This window comes from Salvelinus alpinus, chromosome 2 (genome assembly GCF_045679555.1).
Source record: "Salvelinus alpinus chromosome 2, SLU_Salpinus.1, whole genome shotgun sequence".
Lineage (NCBI taxonomy): Eukaryota > Metazoa > Chordata > Actinopteri > Salmoniformes > Salmonidae > Salvelinus > Salvelinus alpinus.
This window is the reverse complement of record NC_092087.1, coordinates 128726237-128741272: the sequence shown is the minus strand read 5'-3', so window position 1 is coordinate 128741272 and position 15036 is coordinate 128726237. Positions and strand designations below refer to the sequence as shown.

Below are 15036 nucleotides of genomic sequence, written 5' to 3'. Positions count from 1 at the left end.
ATCTCTGTCTCTGTCTGTCTCTGTACCCATATCTCTGTCTCTGTCGGTCTCTGTTCCCATATCTCTGTCTCTGTCTGTCTCTGTTCCCATATCTCCGTCTCTGTCTGTCTCTGTACCCATATCTCTGTCGGTCTCTGTTCCCATATCTCTGTCTCTGTCTGTCTCTGTTCCCATATCTCTGTCTCTGTCGGTCTCTGTTCCCATATCTCTGTCTCTGTCTGTCTCTGTTCCCATATCTCCGTCTCTGTCTGTCTCTGTTCCCATATCTCTGTCTGTCTCTGTTCCCATATCTCTGTCTCTGTCTGTCTCTGTTCCCATATCTCCGTCTCTGTCTGTCTCTGTTCCCATATCTCTGTCTCTGTCTGTCTCTGTTCCCATATCTCCGTCTCTGTCTGTCTCTGTTCCCATATCTCTGTCTCTGTCTGTCTCTGTTCCCATATCTCCGTCTCTGTCTGTCTCTGTTCCCATATCTCTGTCTCTGTCTGTCTCTGTTCCCATATCTCTGTCTCTGTCTGTCTCTGTTCCCATATCTCCGTCTCTGTCAGTCTCTGTTCCCATATCTCCGTCTCTGTCTGTCTCTGTACCCATATCTCTGTCTCTGTCGGTCTCTGTTCCCATATCTCTGTCTGTCTCTGTTCCCATATCTCTGTCTCTGTCTGTCTCTGTACCCATATCTCCGTCTCTGTCTGTCTCTGTTCCCATATCTCTGTCTCTGTCTGTCTCTGTTCCCATATCTCTGTCTCTCTCTGTCTCTGTTCCCATATCTCCGTCTCTGTCTGTCTCTGTTCCCATATCTCTGTCTGTCTCTGTTCCCATATCTCCGTCTCTGTCTGTCTCTGTTCCCATATCTCTGTCTGTCTCTGTTCCCATATCTCTGTCTCTGTCTGTCTCTGTTCCCATATCTCTGTCTCTGTCTGTCTCTGTACCCATATCTCCGTCTCTCTCTGTCTCTGTTCCCATATCTCCGTCTCTGTCTGTCTCTGTTCCCATATCTCTGTCTGTCTCTGTTCCCATATCTCTGTCTCTGTCTGTCTCTGTTCCCATATCTCTGTCTCTGTCTGTCTCTGTACCCATATCTCCGTCTCTGTCTGTCTCTGTTCCCATATCTCTGTCTCTGTCTGTCTCTGTTCCCATATCTCTGTCTCTGTCTGTCTCTGTTCCCATATCTCTGTCTCTGTCTCTGTTCCCATATCTCCGTTTCTGTCTGTCTCTGTTCCCATATCTCTGTCTCTGTCTCTGTTCCCATATCTCCGTCTCTGTCTGTCTCTGTTCCCATATCTCTGTCTGTCTCTGTCTGTCTCTGTTCCCATATCTCTGTCTGTCTCTGTTCCCATATCTCCGTCTCTGTCTGTCTCTGTTCCCATATCTCTGCCTCTGTCTGTCTCTGTTCCCATATCGCTGTCTCTGTCTGTCTCTGTTCCCATATCTCCGTCTCTGTCTGTCTCTGTTCCCATATCTCCGTCTCTGTCTGTCTCTGTTCCCATATCTCTGTCTCTGTCTGTCTCTGTTCCCATATCTCTGTTGTTGTCTCTCTGTCTCTCATATCTACATATCGGCAATGACATCATCTCGGTACAAGGAGAGGTTATGGTTTAATCGCAAATAAATCTTATCCTAATCTGCAGCTTTTGAAGGTAAATCCATGACTTAAAAAACACCAAAGACCAAACACTGAAGACCGTCCTCAAAAAGTAACTTAAAGGAATGGGTGACATTAGCGACACTGATTTCCAAGTCCAAAGTAGACCACTAAAACAAAGTAACTCAAATGTCCATTGGAAAACAACAGAAAGCAACTGATAATGCCAAATGAGAATGCATTGTTCGAATCGTATGTCAACTCTTGGCGATGCCCTCAAAATAGTGGGTGCCACTACCACTGGTTCTAGGGGCGCCCAAGGAAACATTTTAAACCTTTATGGGGGTGCCCTGACATGAACTCTACACCCCCGGGAAAAGCAGTTATTCAAACCCCAATGAGTTATAATGGCTTTACCGAAAAAGAGTGAAGAAAAGTACCAGTGCCACATGAAAGTAGTCAAATGTCTCTTGGACATGTTGGTTGCTGCCTTTGTGCCCCTAAAATAGCAATGTTTGTTTATGCTTGGTCAACCTTAATCCCAGGTTTCTAGTGTTGCGCTGGCCTGTCAATCAAATGGTGACAGCACCACCGAAGGGCTCTTCAGATCCGTACGCACTCACACGTGAAGACACGCCACCAAACACCTAAACAACGTCAAACACAAACAAATACTGATTTGTTTCTTTGCCATGCCACAATTAGTAGAGTACCTTAAAAGCGATGTAGGACTAACACATCGAGATACTGAGTTAGAAACTGAGAGGGGAACGGATACAATTCACTGTAATCATTAAATAACTGGTTAAAAACAGTGTCAATTATGGCAAGTCGTAACAAGGTTGTAAATTGATCCATTAGGAGTCTGTGTAACCACAAAGCAAATCACAGAGCTAGGCTTCATCTTACACCTGGGCCCGAAGACTGTGTGATATAACATGACTCAAGAAGGCCTAACTGTTACTTCCTTTGAAAGATCTCACTCATGTCCTCCTTTTTGCCACAAAAAAAAAGGATTCATTTGCGAGAAAGATGGGAGCGTTCTTTCTCTCTCATTTGTGTAAGTGTAAGACAATATTGTAAGGCCCACTCAAGCGCACACTGTACATACAGCACATTGATATTCCAGGAAGGAAAATGAGTCACTTAGTGAAAATCAAATCATCACAAAGTCTGGTGAGCAAACTTGAGGCACTGCCACTGGTTTATGTACTCCATGTGGAATGGTTCTGAGAAAAATACACTTGTTCAAACAATAAAGACTCACATTTTATCAGGAGCTTCAATGGGGTGTAATGTCAGTACTCTGAGCCCAAGTCATTGAAACCCGGTTAAAGGGAGTCCAGAAAATGTCCAAAATAAAATGTTCTGTAAGTACGTTTGTATGAGGTGGCAGAAGGGATAAAAAAAAAAAAGTAAAACGTTAAACATGGTCAGAAATTTGATAAGGGGAATTATGATTTCTTTGGGGCTATTTGGTTACCAAGTTTAAATGATTGAGGCCCCAAGTACAACACCAGTAAAGAGCTATTTTTTGGGTGTAGTGTAATGAATTAGTCCCTTTAAACCTGACTTCAATCTAAGCTCAGCAAAATGTCCAGCTCTCGCATTCCTCCTGGCACTCCAAGACTGAAGTTAATGGGGGTTGCCTTTAAGGCCCTAGTATTGAAAAAAAAAAAGATCCTTGGGAACCTTCCACCCGTATGGGTTTGTTTGAACCGAGCCACTGGCTATCCCACTAAGTACACCCCCCAGTCATCTGAATCATTAGATTAGGCTTAGGCATGGCCTGACAAAGGTTCCCCATCACCGTTTGTTTCAAGGAGAGGCCCTGCTTTAGCTCATAGATACTCAGCTGGAAGAGGCACTTGGAAGTAATGCTTCCATGTCAGGGTATCCTTCATGATACACACTGTGTTTTTGTTCTGGTACATTGAACTCTTGTTCTACATATTGAAATGCACTGTATTTTAACTGAAATACAGCGGTATGTATGAAGGATTCTTCGTGAAAACCATAGCATCTCATACATACTACATTTGAGTGTACTAAACTTGTACTTCCCTATCAACAAAGTTACTACAAGTGAGGAATTGTTTCAATCGTGGACTGACCTCAGCTCCTCGTGATAGAATAACGAGTGCGGGAATATTCATGACGGGAAGGCCCCAGATTTGCTTTTTAAGTAGCGGAGGAAGGAGCCATTTTGTGTGAGAAGAAGGAGTCCCATCCCGGACATGTCAGGGGCTGTTGACAGTCTGCGCTTGGGATTAGCGAGACAGCGGCGCACGGCGATCCTTAATCCCCCACTATATCGTAATCTATTTACCCGCCATGCTAAGGGGATTTCCATATGAAAATATACACAAGGAGGCTATATGATGGAAGTGGCAAAGTGCACAATATCAGAAGCCATGATTTGTCTTTTTTTCCCCTCTGTGGTGTTTCGTTCGTCGAGAAGCTGTTGTGCTGTTTTGTTTGTTGGTGTTTCGCAGGGTTGTGACTGAGGAAGATGTGGTCGGATGGAAAGGAGCCCTCCATTTTGTATTTTCTCTTAGATAAACATATTAAGAGTGTGTTGGAGGATCTTTTAGAGGTCGTCAGCCTTAGGGTACGACGGAGGTTTGACAAGGTGGTTGAGAGAAAGCAAATAAAATGGTTAAATACCATTTGCCTGGTGTGTACATTACACGACGGACCTCATCACTTAAATATAATTCTCTGAAGACAATTCAATGCATTTCAAATCTTAGCGATTCAACTCCAACAAAACTCCTTCTGAACCTTCTCCTGCCTAGTTACATCATAGTTACAATAACACGCTGCCAAGTTTCTGTAGCCAAGGGAGGAGCAAGTCAAATCAGATTGGAAAACATTGAGGTATAGCTGTTTAGTCTATCAGACAGAGATTCACTGATATATTTGATTCATATACTCATTCATAGATTTGATTATGGCTTTGAGTATAGCTGTTGTTTAGAGGCCCACAATCAGATGGCATGAATGGAGCCTCCTGTACTGCGTCTGATGGTAATTTCTACAACCTGTATCAGACATGGGTTCAAGTCACTCAAATACTTGAGCTGTGCTTGCTTGAGCTTGTCTGGCACAAAGGAACCAATGGAATATTCCAAGACCTCAAACCTCGCCCATCTGGGACTCCAGGCAGGTTCAAGTAAACGCTCAAAGTATTTGGAAGATGTTGAAAGATTTCAAATACTATTTGATCCCTGGACGGGCCTGTATCCAGCCATGTCTCTGAGGATCTAGCTTCCTTCAAACTCAGCCAGCCCTCCACATGCAAACTTTAGACAACTGTCACGGTTCAGCTGCCGGACAGACGCCTCGTCTACGAGCACCCAGGTCACCCGCAGGTTCCAAGGCAATCAAGGAAGTAGCTCCGTTCGCTGTTGGCTGCCACATCCTCTGTGAATTATTTAGGTCGAGGTTGACTAAGGCCGCCAAGGTCAGAGTGTCACCTGGTTCTAGTTGAGATAGGACTCAAAGAACGTCTACTTGAGGGGTTACTGAGGGTAAAGACGGGGTGAGGATGAGGATGTCCCCTTTAAAGCAATGTCAACTAAATTGATCCAAGTTTATAACCGCTTTCTGTGCTTACAGTGGGCTCCAAAAATAATGGCACCCCTGACTGGCAATGCAAAAACAATACTTTAAAAAATATAAACAATATAATTATAGAGATAAACTCAAAATACCAACATGTGAGAAATACTGTACATTATTAATGTTTCAATGGAACCAACCAATCATTTATTGATTTAAATAAAAATCAATGTCCTCCAAGTCAAAGTTTCATAATTAATGGCACACTTAAAGATTATTGCAAATAACATCTACCAATATTAACCCAGGAATTAAATTCCACTTATTTAAGTCTTAAGGAACTATATTGAGCCATTACATCACTTCCTGTTTCACTGGGGTATAAAAATGAGGTAACACGCATGCAATACCTTTTGTCATCCAACACCATGAAGAAAACAAAAGAACTGGCAGTTCAAAAGAGACAGATGGTCGTAGACCTTCATAAATCTGGTAATGGCTACAAGAAGATCCACAAACGATTGAATATACCACTGAGCACTGTCAGGGCAATTATTTTAAAATTCTAAAGATATGGAACTGTTGAAAACCTCACGCGTAGAGGACGCAAAGGCATTTTTCACCCAAGGATAGGGAGGAGGATGGTGAGAGAAGCAACAAAATAGCCAAGAATCAGTCTTGGGGTCACCAGGTTTCAAAAAGCACCATCAGACTTTAATTCCAGAGGTCCAGGGCCATTGGATAAGATTGATGGCATAATAAATTCCACCAAGTATCAAGCAATTTTGGCTGACAATCTGGTTGCCTCTGCCAGAAGGCTGGGACTTGGCCGTAGGTGGACTTTCCAACAAGACAACGACCCAAAACATACCTCAAGATCCACACAGAAATGATTCTGTGACAACAAAATCAATGTTATGCGATGGCCATCTCAGTCGCCGGACCTCAATCCAATCGAAAACCTGTGGGCTGAGTGGAAGAGGGCAGTTGATAAGCGCAAACCTAAGAATGTGAAGGATCTTGAAAGGATCTGCATAGAGGAATAGTCCAAAATCCCTCCAAATGTGTTCCTTAACCTTGTCAAACATTACAGGAAAAGACTCCATGCTGTTATCCTTGCCAGAGGTGGTTGCACTAAGTACTAAACGAGGAGTGCCAATAATTATGAAACCTTGATTTTGGTGAAACTTATTTTGTATTAAATAATTGTATGATTTTGGTGGGTTCCATTGAAACATTAATAAAGTACAGTATTTCTCACATGTTGGTATTTTGAGTTTATCTCTATAATTATATTGTTTATATTTTTTAAAGTATTGTTTGTGCATTGCCGGTCAGGGGTGGCAGTAATTTTGGAGCCCACTGTAGTTGTTTTTGGTTGTTTGAAAAGATAGACCACTTGATATGTATTAAAAATGTAGATTGATTGTTGATCAATAGGATGATGATGATATGATGAATATCCATCTGTAGATTCCCCAAGTCGTGACGGTCAGCATAGTCAGAGATTATATGGCGACTTCAATTCTAATCATAAGCAGTTAAAGTATTATAAAAGTTGTACTTTTTAGTATACCATCAAAGCAAATGATGCTGTTCATCAAACTGTGATCATCTAACAGGATAATGTGATTCTAGTAGGACAATGCCATTTGTCAATAACGACAATATGACAGCACACTGTCCCCACAAAGTGTCCACATCTGAACAGTACTGCCTACATCCATAGGAGCAGTTGGCTGCTGTAGTGATGGGACATCAGAACAGGTGTTTGGGACAGGGAAGGCTCAGCAAAATGAGCTGCTATGATTCCTTGAACATGGCCTGGAGACTAGTTCTTCCTTGTTGGATGCAAATGTAGTAAATTCAGGTCTGTTTGCATGGGGGGGGGGGGGGGGGGGATTGGTGGCGGCATACTGGCACTGCCCAGCGGGAGACAGCCAGGCAAACACACGTCATGTCGGCTACTTCTCCTGGGCGCCATGTTTACCCAAACCTGTTTGTCCAGCTGGTCGACTGTGGTGTGGACCATCGCAAGAGCAGGGATTTCTGTTAATTAAAATCGTGATTTGTCCTCTTTTTGTGTCTTGGATCAACAACATTATATATTACTGTCAACATGCAAAGAAAAATGCTCAGCATGCCGGGATACATGTTTGCTAATCTGAATCTGTTTTGATTGAACCTCTGTGGAGTTTATTCATTGAGCTGGTGGCCACTGGAGGGATTGTGGTAGTGGAAATGCAAAGACGCTTGCGATTTCTAAGTATAGGAATATTACAATTTGCACCACATACTTTTACATATATACACATTCATAGTTTTGCCCCCCCCCACCCCCCACACACACACACACACACACTTGTTTTACTATCCTCGTGGGGACCAAACAATTGATTCCCATTCAAAATCCTATTTTCCTTATTTACCTAACCTATTTACCTAACCCTAACCTTAACCCCAAACCCTTAACCCCTAAACCTATTTTTTTATGTCCCCACTTGTCTGAATGTTCCTTGTTTTACTATCCTTGTGAGGACTTCTGGTCCACACAAGGATAGTAAAACCAAAAACACACACGTTTGACAGCCCCTCAAATGAAATCACAGAGCCCAAAATAAACACGAACATAATTTTGGGTGTTAACATCAAATACATTTGAGAATGCAGAATGCATAATGGAGTTGGCATCTTAGTGTGGATTATAATTACATATCTCTTGGGAAATGCACCAAATTTCCACTCCCCAAAACAAATAAACGCAAAACCTGAAAGTTATTATGCATTTTGTGACGAAGGATCACTACAAATATGTAACTTGATGTAACACAAATGATAGGAACCGATAGCCTATTGCAATTGTCATTCTTAGGCCCATTTAATTCCCATTTGAAGCAGCAACTTCAATTTAAAAAGACAAACTTGTTAATGAATACGCTATATCAATGCAGTGGGCCTATTAAAAAATTGGATAATCTAAGGACATGATTTTTGCTGTTTTATTTTGTTTCCACCGAATGTTCAGTCAAAATAACAGACCCGTCTGTCTTCGATTTGACATGAATAGAGACGGGTTGAACAGGAGGTAAAAATGTGTGTGTTCATAAAAGAATGTGTTGCTCTATTTAGTCTCATCAACATTCATTAAAAAATGACAACTTTTCTCAAAGGGATAATGAAAATAAATCATAATTAGGGCCCTGTGTTTTGCGTAATCATATGACATGGCAAGATGTTATCCTGCATTTAAAGCTTTATGCAGAAATGAGAAATGCACCCAAAATGAAATCAAATGTCTAAGGATGGAGCTGAAATATCTGACATGAAAAGAGGATAGTTTGATGAAAAAGTTTTAAATACATGTTCAAATCCAGGCATGTCACATGATTGCGCAAAAAACAGCCCTACTCATAATGGCAGTAAAGTGGCACATGGATAAAGAAATAAAACCATCTTTAGGCCAAGTCCATTATTAGCCTTTGAATTTTTTTTTTTTTTAAATCAATTTGTTTACAATATACTACTTTTAAAATATGTTCATTCTTTGGTTATACAGTTCTGAGGCCCGTCTAAGTATTTAAATGAATGTAATCTAAACCTGCCAAAAAAGCACCACTAGGCACCACTACATTCAGATAAGAACACTCTTTGCATTGGAAAAACCAACCATGTTTTTAACGAATCTTTATTATAAAGACACGAATGTACATTTTTTCTTTCATTTGGAATACTGACATTGCGTGTCTAATTCACATTTCTTCGTAAAGAACAATAGCAAAATCTTTTACCTTATAAACAAGTGCTGCAATTAAACTTACAAAATACAACACTACAGTCCGGACAATGAACAATATTCAAGTTGGAATTAACATTAATTTGAATATCAGCAAACTGAAAACAATAGCAGCATCTTAATTTCTCAATTTAAATGGTCTCTAATGGGTAGGCCTATATCAAATACATGAGCATAAAATATCTTATTTTTCCATAAAACAAATGTTGTGACAAAGGTTCGCCCTCAATTGGTCGTTCTTGGGAATATTTATGGAAAATCCATAACACAGAGCTCTTGCTCCATCCTGAAAAAAACAATTCTAACTCAAAGGGATAAACTACATACTTTAAACTTGTTGGAGGGCAATTTTCAGAGTTCATGTGTAGAAAAATATTCCTTGATGTTCCAAAGTCTGGGTGAGTGGATCCGATTCAAGCTTGTTGATTCATAAAATGGTCAAAGAAGAAGCCACCCGGACAGGCTTTTTCATCTGTGCGTCACTTGAATTTTCCAAACATTAACTTAAAAAAGGCTTGATAATTGTCTCTACTATTAGTTAACTTCTTAATGCTTTGAAGAAAAAAGCTCTTCAACAAAAAAACGAAACAAAAATACTTATTTGAAAGGAGGAAAAAAAGTCACAAGACTTGGAACCGCCAGGAGGAGGCCTGGTCTTTGTAGTCCAAGCAGTCGGTGGTGTTGAAGTTGAGCTTCCAGGAAGAGGCTGCGGCCGCGGCCGTTTGTTCTTTGTAATCCAGACAGTCTGAGGAGTTGAAGGCCAGGCCGGCCCCGCTGTAGGCCTGGTGGTGGTGGGGGTGGTGATGGTGGTGGTGCCCTGAGGTCTGCCCTATGTGGTGGTGTGGATGGCCAGACATGGAGGAGCCCGTCATGGGGCTGAGCTGGTGCGGATGGTGGGGGTGGTGGTGAGAGTGCATGGGGGCCAGGTACGAGCTGCATTCCACCCCTCCGAAGTAGGAGCCCGTTGACGCCGGGGCGGGGTAGCCCTGCCCATAGGCCGCCGCTGTCTGGCTGTAGGACACTGGGTAGGAGGACGTGCCTCCAGTACCTGACACAGACCTCTGCATGCAGGAGGCACTGGTGGGGGGAGTGGGGTCGGGGACAGGGGGTGGTGCGGGGGCCGGGGAGATGGGCGCAGGGCTCCAGATGGAGGACACTGGGGCTGTGACGGAGGTAGAAGTGCTGCTCAGGCCTTGGCCTCCATGGCCGGAGGGATGAGAGCCACCGGACGAGGCAGAGGAAGAGGAAGAGGAGCCGGTGCTGGTCACTGCCGGAGGGGTGAACTGACCACTGCTCTCTGAGCCTGTGCTCTCCCTGGTTGGAGAGGACTTCTTCTTGGCAGGCCGGACTTTAGCATTGTTTCCACTCTGGGCCTGCTGACGGCACTTGGCTCTCCTGTTCTTGAACCATACCTGCACAACAAGAGGAAAAGGGTCAACTTTAAAATGCTGTCTGTCATCCGCCCAAACAAATGTGCAAAACATTGATTGATTGCAACAGACTGAATATCTATTTCCATTTGAGAATATTGAATGTTTTGTAATTTGTACAATTAGTGGCATACATAATACTTCGTCGCAAAGGCATAACTAATATCAACTCTATCAACCAATCGTTAATACCTTCTTGTAGGTCAATAAAGCACCATTATTCTTTATTCACTGATTCTCCTGTCCCATTTTAGGCATTACAAACACTTGGAAATGACATGAAACTGTTGTGCAGTCAGTGTTCGATTTGCAAGCTACCTCTGCACAGGCTTGGCTGCCTACCCTGCATACTGTGCACATTTCTCTGCTAAATCAGTGAAACTCTAGAGGAAGCTGCCATAATTGCAGTAAGCCTGTGAGAGGGGTACAAAAGCTGGTTACATAAAGGCTGTCACGCCCATTTCAAAAGGGGGCTCATAAATTCTAAAGATGGCCCTTATGTGAGAGCTGAACATAAATTATATTTTAAAACATGGAATTGTATGTATTTCTTGAACTATCAGAACCAGTTATGATAACAGATTATGCATATTGTTTATTCGTGTAGTATACAATTGCAGCTAAAAGCTGAATTGCAGTGTAGGATACATAACATTTAGCCCAAATAAATACTTAACTGTGTTGAAACTCATTCAAATCCAAAATAAAAGGTAAAGTATTGATTGAAATGTGCAGTAATAGGCCTTGTCCTGGTCGCTGCAGTTTTGCACTGGAAGTTCAGCAAGTTCCCACAAATGGCAAACAAGTTCACACAAACAATAGTAGGCTACAGTACAGTAGTAACTATATAATTGCAATTCTGTACAAACCTGGACTCTAGACTCAGGCAAATTGATTTTCAGTGCGACTTCTTCCCGCATGAAAATGTCTGGGTAGCGCGTCTTGCCGAAAAGTGACTCCAGAATGTCCAGCTGAGTACGAGTAAAAGTTGTCCTCTCTCTCCGCTGTTTCCTCGGATGCGCTGAAATGGAATAGAAACCTGTCAATGGAAACTCTTCGAAGCCATTTCGATCTGATAATAAAACGAAATGAAAAAACATTGTTCACCAAAACAAACGAGGTTCAATATAAGTATTCAAAGCTTCCATCTCAAAATGTTCATATATTTCTGACATAGCTAGCTTCAAAATCAAAGTCAAGTGTTTCTTCAAAACGAAAATAACCTACGAGTGAGATATATATATATTTAACAGTTTTAAATCACAGAATCTTCTGCACTACGATAGGCCTTCACCGTAATCACACTAGGTCTAAAGTTACTTAGTCACGTAACATGGGGAAACGGAAAATAGTTTTGTTATTAAATCATACCATCCTATAGATTGACAATAACTAGTGCTTAATTATGCGTTTCCGTGCATTTGGAAGTGTCATTCTCCAGATGCACATGGAATGTATTGCGGGAGAGCAGTGTGTGCTAACTGATGCTATATTTTTTTATAATGAGCAACAGATAACTATCCAATATAACGTCACAGGTGATTCGGATTTGGCACAGTTAGTGTGAAGTGTTTGGGGGGCGTTTTACCTGGATACCCCACTGATGGGTGCAGTAGGTCCATGGCCGTACCGCTGAGCCCCATTCCGTTCATGCCGTACGGGGCCTGTTTGAGGTATGACATCATGCTAGAAACGGACACGGGGAAACCAAAGTCCGTGCGGAAATGTTCGATTCCCCCGATGTTGCAGTCCCTTGATGAAATCCTGCAATGGAAAACGCACTGTGAGTAGAATGTGAAAATATATATTTATGTTGGTTACTCATTTATATTTAGTAGCCTACAAAGAGAAATTCAGCAAACTACATTTGATTATAATAATTGAAATGGCCTTATATTCAAATTATGGTTAATTCAATTGGAAATAGCCTGAAACAATATCAAAGCCAACTTATATTTCCAATTTCAAAACGTTGCTAAATTGCAGTTGCCTATAGGACTTTTTGATTGAGACTTCTAACTTTTACGCGAGTCGTATCAAACGTGAATCAAAAAGCCGATTCCCTCTCCAAAAATCAAAAGATTAGCCGTTTACAAAGGTTTACAAAAAAGTATGACATGACGCGTTAACGTGGCTAAACGATATCCAATTATAAACTCAGATTGCAGTCATCCATCACTACAGTAAAGAAATAATTACGGATGAAATCTGTCGCCAGTCGTGTATTAATTCCTTTTGACGCATGGCTTCTTATGGGCAACCTCTAAACCCTTGTTTTGATCAATGCATCCACCGTTAAAAACAGTACATTCGCCATTACGCACATTTTCGGTGCATGGAGAGGCCTGCAAGATAAGATTAATGACTTTGATCAATAAAATAAAGCATGCATTTGGATCCAGATAATTGGGCACACAAATATGTAAAGTGTCATAACAGCCTGCATAAAATACAAATACACGCACAAGCTACACATAAACAGCCTTATAATCCATTTCCCTGTTAATGTAGGCCATTTTATGGCAAAACCAGCACAATTTATTAGACTATTTCATACGTAGTTTGTCTAGGCCTATAGGCTATACAGGGCCGACATGCTACCCTGCGTAAAATAACAAATGGACCAAAGTTGAATGTCGAAACGAAAATGGAGTTGGCTGCTTGTCAAAATATTGCATGATATTATATTTGACAAATAAATATTCGAGGCCTATATAATATCCACATCTTCTGAGGTGTGTTCTACACGACTGCCTAATGGAACATTCTCTTTCAGCAGAGACCAGATGTCACACATTATCAAATGGCTTGTTTTTATTTTAGTTTTTTTTTTTCAATATAAAAAAGAACACTAATTCTGCATTTTAATAGTTGTTTTCATTGTTATTACATGGTTATATCCTGATAATAAGAATATCTATCCGATTGAAATATGCTCCAAGCGTATCAAGTTAGAAAAATATTCAAATACAAATTTGAAATCAAACCAACAGGCCTGATGGCATATATGATATCATATGTAGATGCATTTCAGTAATTGGACGGGGTGCCGAAATGTAAAGGTTGAAACAAATAGGTTTGTTTTTTTACTTCATTGACTCGCTACAATGTATTTGGCCCCTAAATAGACCTACTTGGGTCCATGCTGTGGACACGGACCAGCTGATGGATTTGTATTGAGGCGTAAATACTTCACTGTATTTCCATAACCGCAGGAAGGAGTTTAAGCAAATGTAAATGTCGAAAAACTCTGTGCAAATGAACTCTATTGCGATTCAGATGAGAGCTCCGGGGATACCATTATGAGAAAAGGTCTTATCAGCAAAATAAATTAACAACACCTCAAAGATATACATTCCATTTGTCTTGTCAGGCCTCAGAGTTTTTCCATTCAGATGATAAGTGCATAACCAAACCAGAAGTAGCATTTAGGATATTAATTGACCATAAAAACGACATTTCCAATGGAGAGTTTACTGTCAGGTAATAATTGATAGCTTCCCCTGACGAGCGTGATTGTTTACAAGGACCATTTACAGTGACCGTTTTCAATGAGCGCGCAACGGTTTCCAACGCAAATTGCACCTAAATACAAACTTCGTAGTCTTATCAAATACAAATATATCGTTTTCGAAGAATGTGATTAGCTTACAGTAGGCTCAATTGTATATATAATTCATCAATCCATCAAAATGACGAATAACACAGAAGGAAGTGGCCTAAACGGACTACATAGGCCTATATAAGACAACGAAAACTTTGCATTTACCACTCACCTTGCGTTTGGGATCCTGTTTTCTTATTTGCTTTATTTGTAGTCAAGCCAAGAAGATCCCGTACATCAAAAATATCCACATGGAGAAAATGTTCTTGAAAGCGAGACAACCGTAAGAAGGTGCGCACACAATTGGATGAGAAATACGCAAACTGCAAATAAGGAGTTGACATCAACCAACGCAGTTTTTCCAAATCCGAACCCCAGTGGTGCGTCAGAGGAAAATTTCACAATTGGAAAAAATATTATAAAAATCAAATCAATCGCATTATCTTGTGCGTCTTGCACTGTGGTAAGGTGATTGCCAATGTTGACGGATGGAGATTGATCACCTTCTGCCTACCCTGCCCTTCTATGAACGAAAGACACATGCAGAACCGCCCACTTCGTCCAATCCAAGCGCCCGTGCGGCCTTACAGGCAACAGCGGTAACCAGTCAATTGCGAGGGTTGCAAGAAAACCCCTCCCCTTCAAATGCTTAAATAAATCTATACCACGTGAGAGCCCACAATTGTAAAAAGTTATACTTAATAAAAAACGACATTACATTGAAAGCTCTACTTAGATGTAGGCCTACGTCGTTATTCATTAAATTTGCATCTAGTATATTTTGCGTTTGCATAAAAACAAAGTGTAGGCTACCGTAAAAGGGACATTTAAACAGGTCTCAGTGTTTATTTCTCTCATGAAAAAAACAAACCCATGAATGAACAATCTTCCCATCAAAAGGGATGATGTAAAGTGAGTTGGGAACAAGGCCTACGTGAAAAAATGCGAACTAAGAAAATGTATTAGATTGCCTAAAACAAAATGTAATATCTTAAAACGGAATATAGCTTTAGTGTAGCCTATGTGATTGATTAAAATAACAAGAAAACCAGCCTGCCCTCGGTAG

The 15036-nt window shown here is 41.1% G+C and overlaps 1 protein-coding gene across 2 annotated transcripts; it reads right to left on the bottom strand.

The window, feature by feature from the left end:
- Positions 1 to 8812: 8812 nt before the first annotated feature.
- On the bottom strand, positions 8813 to 14530 carry LOC139568743 (homeobox protein OTX1 B-like). Of its 2 annotated transcripts, none has more exons than XM_071390789.1 (4): positions 14143 to 14530; positions 11955 to 12130; positions 11236 to 11438; positions 8813 to 10348 (listed from the first exon to the last, which is right to left on the bottom strand). In XM_071390789.1, the coding sequence occupies exons 2-4, from the start codon at positions 12049 to 12051 to the stop codon at positions 9557 to 9559; spliced, it is 1092 nt and encodes a 363-aa protein (XP_071246890.1). In that variant the 5' UTR covers positions 12052 to 12130; positions 14143 to 14530; the 3' UTR covers positions 8813 to 9556. The 2 variants fall into 2 exon arrangements, with proteins under 2 accessions (XP_071246890.1, XP_071246891.1); XM_071390790.1 differs by having other exon boundaries at positions 11236 to 11387; positions 14143 to 14523.
- Between the last annotated feature and the right edge of the window lie 506 nt (positions 14531 to 15036).

Excerpts from the sequence above, each read along its gene's own strand:
- LOC139568743 (XM_071390789.1), bottom strand. The coding sequence starts at position 12,051 with ATGATGTCATACCTCAAACAGGCCCCGTACGGCATGAACGGAATGGGG. Across the intron at positions 11,439-11,954 it reads CCCATCAGTGGGGTATCCAG|ATCGAAATGGCTTCGAAGAG; the intron begins GTAAAACGCCCC and ends TTTTATTATCAG. Across the intron at positions 10,349-11,235 it reads TGCCTGAGTCTAGAGTCCAG|GTATGGTTCAAGAACAGGAG; the intron begins GTTTGTACAGAA and ends CTTGTTGTGCAG.